The 6,090-nt window shown below is 64.2% G+C and overlaps 3 protein-coding genes across 3 annotated transcripts; 1 reads left to right on the forward strand and 2 right to left on the reverse strand.

Annotated features, from left to right (window-relative positions):
- Nucleotides 1-22: 22 nt before the first annotated feature.
- Nucleotides 23-1,000, reverse strand: H696_03005 (hypothetical protein). The gene is made up of 2 exons (XM_009496891.1): nucleotides 525-1,000; nucleotides 23-408 (listed from the first exon to the last, which is right to left on the reverse strand). The coding sequence occupies exons 1-2, from the start codon at nucleotides 591-593 to the stop codon at nucleotides 73-75; spliced, it is 405 nt and encodes a 134-aa protein (XP_009495166.1). The 5' UTR covers nucleotides 594-1,000; the 3' UTR covers nucleotides 23-72.
- A 308-nt stretch (nucleotides 1,001-1,308) lies between these two features.
- Nucleotides 1,309-3,269, forward strand: H696_03006 (hypothetical protein; the record flags this gene model as incomplete). Its single annotated transcript, XM_009496892.1, has 3 exons — nucleotides 1,309-1,866; nucleotides 1,992-2,333; nucleotides 2,532-3,269. 3 exons carry the CDS (start codon nucleotides 1,309-1,311, stop codon nucleotides 3,090-3,092), a joined length of 1,461 nt encoding a protein of 486 aa, XP_009495167.1. The 3' UTR covers nucleotides 3,093-3,269.
- An 881-nt stretch (nucleotides 3,270-4,150) lies between these two features.
- H696_03007 (40S ribosomal protein S23) lies at nucleotides 4,151-6,058 on the reverse strand. The gene is made up of 4 exons (XM_009496893.1): nucleotides 5,915-6,058; nucleotides 5,061-5,226; nucleotides 4,725-4,851; nucleotides 4,151-4,479 (listed from the first exon to the last, which is right to left on the reverse strand). Exons 1-4 carry the CDS (start codon nucleotides 5,916-5,918, stop codon nucleotides 4,339-4,341), a joined length of 438 nt encoding a protein of 145 aa, XP_009495168.1. The 5' UTR covers nucleotides 5,919-6,058; the 3' UTR covers nucleotides 4,151-4,338.
- Between the last annotated feature and the right edge of the window lie 32 nt (nucleotides 6,059-6,090).

Genomic DNA, 6,090 nt, shown 5'->3' on the forward strand with positions numbered 1-6,090 from the left:
GAGAGAAAGAGAGAGAGAGAGATAGGGAGAAACCATTCCGAGATGGCGGATGGCAACTGGGATGTGATATTGCTACTTCTCTTCATGCGAGAATGACTGCTTCGCCTCTGGCTCCGGCGCAGTAGCCGGGGCAGGCATCCCTGCCCCGGTTCCCTCCAACACCTGGCTGGCCTCGGCCGAGAGGTCGGCAGGGAGCTCGCGCGTGTCGCCGTACGCTCGACGCAGGGCTCGATATTTGAGGACTGAGTAGACTACCGGGAGCTCGCGCTTGATGCGTTCCCCGTTACGCAGCTCCCGCTGAATATCCTTCGGGTCGGTCAGGTGTGCGCGTTGGGCGAAGCTTTGCCGGAGCTGGGGGTGGAAAAACTCCCGGAAGCCACGCGGATCATGTTGACCAATGAAAGAGAGCTTGGAGAAGGGATAGGAACTCAGTCAGGCATGGGGCATTATCTTGCCAGGGGGGAGGGAGAGAGCAGGGAAAGAGAGAGAGAGAGAGAGAGAGAGAGAGAGAGAGAAGGACGTACCTCACGATACAAGATCCGTGCCTTGCTTCGCAGCTGTGCCATCAACACCGGGTCGGGGATCTTGGACATGATGGGGGAGGGCAGGGGGGAGGAAGTGGGAGAGAAATGTGGTGGATGCGGGTGGGGAGGGGATTATGAGCTGGGGATTGTTTGCTCCGCTAATCGGAGCCGGGGGAGGGCGTTCTCCCTTTAGTCGGGGTCGAGAGTGCAGCCAGATCTCCGCAATCGAGGGAAAAACAAACATCCTCCCCGGACGAAGCGGCGCGGGCAGCCCACGGTCCGGTCCTGGAGGGGGTGCTGTTCCCGGAGCGCGCGTTCATGAATTACAGAATCCGACCGTCTGGCGCGCGCCCAACACCGATCTTGACCTTCCCCCGCTGAACTGCCCACGCTCCCCGCCCAGGCCCAGGCAATCAGGCTGAGGCCGAGAAAATTGAATTCTTCCCGCTGCCCCCCGGTGTTGCCCTCGTGCGTCCGGGGGGGGGGGGGGGGCTCACCTCGTGGGCGTCGCTGCTGCCAGTCTCAGGTTGTCAGGTCCCGCAGGGGGGAGGCCACACAGGGCGCGCCAGACCGCGGGCCATCTTCTGGCGGGATCGAGACATGGGCGATCATCCGGCTGATGGGTCCAGGAATGGCTGAAAGGTGCCCAAGGGCGTCCTGCCTCTGGCCGAGTGGCGGCTCAGTACCACCCCCCAGCGCGGACACCGATCCCCCCCCCCCCCCCTCCCCACCTTTCCCAACGCGCACACGCACAAACACACACACACACACATACACACCGACCATGGCCGTCAACAAGAGGTCGCGCGAGGAGACCACTGCCCAGAGCGCCATCGCCGCTGAGGAGGCCAAGAACGCTGCTTCTGCCGCTGGCAGCGACTCCGAGTCCGAGGACGAGGTTGAGTTGTCGACCAATTCCGCGGCCGGGATCCTGCGTCAGCGCTCAAAGCAGGCGGCGGCGGCCCCCTCGGCTCCGGCCGGCCCGCCGGCCCCGAAGCGCCCTCGCGCTGAGGTTGAGGCCATCCTGGCTCCTGGAGCTCCGGCCTTTGACGAAGACGACGAGCCGATTCAGCCGGTCCCGGCACTGCGTATGCCGAAGCCGCGTGGCACTTTCGCCCCCCGGCCGCTGGTGCGCAACGACATTGTCCAGCATCCGCCCAGCGACGATGAGGCCAAGGACAGCAGTCCTGACGATGGGTCCAGCGGCGATGGGGAGCTCGACTCCGACGTGAACTTCGACAGCGACGATGAGGGTGATGACAGCGACGACGACGACGACGACGACGATGGGTATGTCTATGACGACAACAACGAGGAGGAGACCGAGGCCGTGCGCGGCGAGGTACGCACCCACACAATCTGCTGTTCCCAGCTCGCAGCCCTGGACCGCGAGTTGGAGTGCTGACCATCGACCCCCCCCCCCACCCGCCCCACTGGGATCTAACCTGGCTCGTGGCAATGATGCAGATTGTTCAGGTGGACTTCGAGTTCTTCAACCTGTTGGATGCGGACCCGGCCTCGATTCGCCACTTGCTGTCGCAGGTCCTGGAGCGCGACAGCGTGGACCTTTTTGGCCTGGCGGAGCACATTTGCGCCGTGGCCCGCGACGATCCCGAGACCACTGGATCGTGCATCCGCGTGGATGGCAACCCGGAGCCCTATGCCTGCTTGGCACTGGTGAACCTGGGCCAGATGGGTGGTAGCGTCGCCGCGACGGAGCCCGCCTGTTTGGCGCAGCTCCGGGACTACCTGGCTGGCCGGGCGCCCGGGGCGTCTGAGCGTGCCTCTTTGCAGAGGCTCTTCGATGGGGTATGTATTTCCTGCTGCGAGGGGGCGACGGGGGGGGGGGGGGTAGCAGCTGGTGTTGGCCTGGCGTACATGCCCGGACGTTTCTGCCCATCCTCTCCGGGGGTGTTTTTTTTTGGGCCAGATGACTTCGTGCGAAGGGACGGGGGGCCCGCACCTGCATTTGCTAACATCCCATTTCCATCGCCCTCTGGGGCACAGAAATCCGCCCTGGTTGTCAATGAGCGCCTGATCAACATGCCGGCGCAGACGGCCGTGCCGATGTTCCGCATGCTGGCCGATGAGGTGGAGGCCGCGCGGCGCTGGTCGCCGGACACCTCGTCCTACTCGGTGGACCGGTTGGTCTTTGTGCTCAAGCGCTACAAGCAGCTGCCCTTCGACGATCCGTCTGAGTCCTCCGGCAGCGAGAATGAGTCGGCCGGCCCTGGTGCTGGAACTGCCGCCAAGCGCAGCATGAACCCCCCGGAGGAGTATTTCTTCGTCAATGAGGAGGAGGAGATTGTCCTGGAGGCAGTGCGTCAGGCCGGCGGCCTGACCTTCCCCTTCGACCTGGTCAAGTCCACCCCTCGGTGGACGGTGGAGGAGCAGCTCATCCAGCACTCGCGTGTGCTCGCTGTCCTGCCGATTGATCGCCTTCGCCCGCTGGTCCGCAAGATTGAGGAGACCTTCGGTGTGGAGCATTTGGACCAGAGCCGTCCGGCGAGCGATGCCTCCTCCTCGTCGGGCAGCGATGACACCTCCTCCGAGGAGGAGTCCGACTGAGAGAGAGTAGATAGTGTTGGGGACCGGCCGGGAGGGGGGGAGGGCGCCGAGAAGCAGCGCATCCCCCCCCCCCCCTCTCCATCCATGACCCTGCCTCTGACTTGCTTTGGATGCCGATACCCATGTGTGAGCCCATGGCGCAATCCTACGTCAAAAGAAATATATCCGATTTTGGGAGGTGCCTCCAGCTCCAGCCGGGGAAGGGAGGGGGACCCGGGTCTCCTGGGGTCATTCCGTCGTTGCCGCGCGCGCGGATTTCGGACACGAACCGGCGATGGGGGGGGGGGGGGGAGAGATCCCGACCGAAAGAACAGGATTGGGGCATCCACCAGCAAGGGAGGGGGTGCCAGGGCGGCTCTCGGGTTGGGCAGGACGTTCTGGAGAGCCGGCGAGCGTGGGGGAACAACATATGTGCCAATCCAAGACATGTCCCAACGCAACGCCGGGGAATCTGAGATGGATCAGATCAGTCTGGGAGTGCTTGACTTTTATACCGACGGGGCCGAGGTGTTCGGCCGGGGGCCGGCGAGGAAGGCCATCCTGAGTCATTGCACCTTCCCGGGCTCCGGAAGAGGGCCCAGGTCTGGGCGGTGGCCCGTGAGCGCTTTCCCGGAGCTGCCTCCGCCCGACATGCGCTGCGTTGGCGCGGGACTCTGACCCAAGAATAGGGGCCTGCCTCCGGTCGGGTGGGCAAGGCCGGAGGACTGAGGTATCCCCCGAGCTGAAGATCACTCTCCGTCGGGAGGGGGGGAAGAAGCGCCCGGCGGCGATGCTGTACTGGACGACCTAATCCCCCAGGGGCCTCCTCCTCCTCGGGGCATTTTGCCGTCTCTGCTGCCCACAAACCCCCCCCCCTCCCACACTGTTCACCCGGACTCCTGTGCTTCAGGGTGACCGGAAGGCGCGCGAAAGGCGCCCCCCCTCCCGGCCCCTCTTCTGGCCGCCTCGCCCCTCTACGAATCAACAGACGCCCCACACACCACGCCATCCCCCCCCCCCGGAAGAACACACACACACACACACACACGGACACCCAGCAGGCGAGGGGAAGAGAACAATCGAGAGGAGCACATGGATGTATGCTGTTACAGCTGGGATAGAGCGAGAGAGGGAGGGAGGCGCGCACAGGGAGGAGGCACCACACAAAAAAAGCGGAGCTGCCTCGGGTTTATATCAACACAAGAGGGAAATGTGTGTGAGAGGGTGATAGTAGTAGTACACGGGGCACGACGACACACGCGGGCATTTAAGCACGGGGCTTCTCACGCTTCTCGGTGAACAGGGACCAGAGGGAGACACCGGCGACCTTGACGACCTTGAAGCGGACACCGGGCAGATCACCAACGGACATACCGGAACGACCGAAACCGGCGATGAGGACCTCATCCTGCGGGGGAGAGAAAGGGGAGAGAGGGGGAAAGGAGGGGACATGTCAGAGGGAGCGCGGCTCGGTCGACCGTGTGGGGGTCTCTCGCATCGCGGAGGGCGCGCGCGGGGAGAGGATATGCGACGGGCATCCGGCCGAGAGGCCACCCCCTCCAGGAAGGGATATCCAGCAAGCCATCTGTGCTCCTGGGAGGGGGGCCGCGCGCGCGCGGCAGCAGCAAGCGGAGGAAGGGGTGGGATACGCACGTTCTCCTCGATGTAGTTCATGGTACCATCATAGGGGACGAAAGCGGTGACCTTCTTGGAGTTCTTGATGAGCTGGACACGAGCACACTTACGAATGGCAGAGTTGGGCTGCTTGGACTCGACACCGCTGTGGAAAGGGAAGAACAGGGGGGGGAGAAGACACATGAGGTTAGGGTCGCGCTGGTTTGGCGAAGGGGGGGCGGCAGGAGGAGACATGGCGCGCTAACAGGCGATCCCCTTCTCCTCTCTCGCCCGCGCTCGCTACGATGCGCGGTTGGAGAGGTGAAAGGGTTTCCGAGGGGTAAGGGGTGAAAAGGGGCGGAAAGGCGGACGTACATCTTCTCGATGACGATACCCTTAGCGTGGGAGGTACCCTGGAAGGGAGAGTGCTTGAAGATGGTGCCGAGGGCGTGCTTCTTCCACTTCTTGTCGGCCCACTTGTTGATGCGACGGTTGTTGCGAAGCTGACGAGCAGCATTGATACCGCGGGGCTTGCAGCTACCTGCTCGATGGGAAGGACGAGTAGTCAGTATCGGCCGGAGGCAGCCATGGAAAGGGGAAAGCGCAAGCAGCGCGGCGAGGAGGCCTCCCCCTGCGTCTGGAGGTCGACACCAAGGAGGCGGGCGTGTGATAGGGAGACCCCAGCCCTCAGAAGATGCACGAGCGAGAGCGTCGGATTCAGGATGCATCCGACAAGCCACAGCCACCAGGGACATTGAAAGGCGACGGCGTGCGGGCAGGTGTGACACACATCCCCGCGGACGGTGCGCCTCCCTCTCCTCCCCCCGCATAATAATGGGGACACCCCCGGAGGCCGGGCCGGGGGCCGGGATGCGGGGCGAAGGACACTGGTGTTCATCCACACCAGGGGGGGGAGGAGGAGGGGAGGGCGTCCTGCGTGAAGAGGGTCACAGAGCCGTGTACATCATAGCGCACAATCGTCCAAGGGGGGGCAGGGCAGGAAGGAGTCGTCGCTGAGGGGAGGAGGGGTAGGGCGCGGGCTCGGCGGTGACGACCAAGACCGACACATCACAGCAAGCATCTCCTCGGTGTCGGCCGACAGGGTGGGGAAGGGAGGAGACGGGCGGAAAGAGGGGCGGCGGAGGGGAGAGAGGGCGGGAGAGGGGGAGGCAATCGGTGCACGGCAGGGAGGTGCAACGGCTGCGGGAGGCGAGCGCGTATGAACGGACCCATGATGACGGATTACTTGGATTGTAAGAGTAAAAAAACCAAAACAAACCAGGTGAGAGGCCCCATCCTCCGGGTGTGGCGGGCGGCTGGGCGCCAGAAAAATGGCCCATCGCAGCCCCGGGCGCTCGGCCACCGAGAGTCCGAACCCAGGAGGATGGGGGGGGGGGCGGGAGGG

The sequence above is a fragment of the Fonticula alba genome (assembly GCF_000388065.1).
Source record: "Fonticula alba strain ATCC 38817 unplaced genomic scaffold supercont2.4, whole genome shotgun sequence".
Taxonomy (NCBI): Eukaryota; order Rotosphaerida; family Fonticulaceae; genus Fonticula; species Fonticula alba.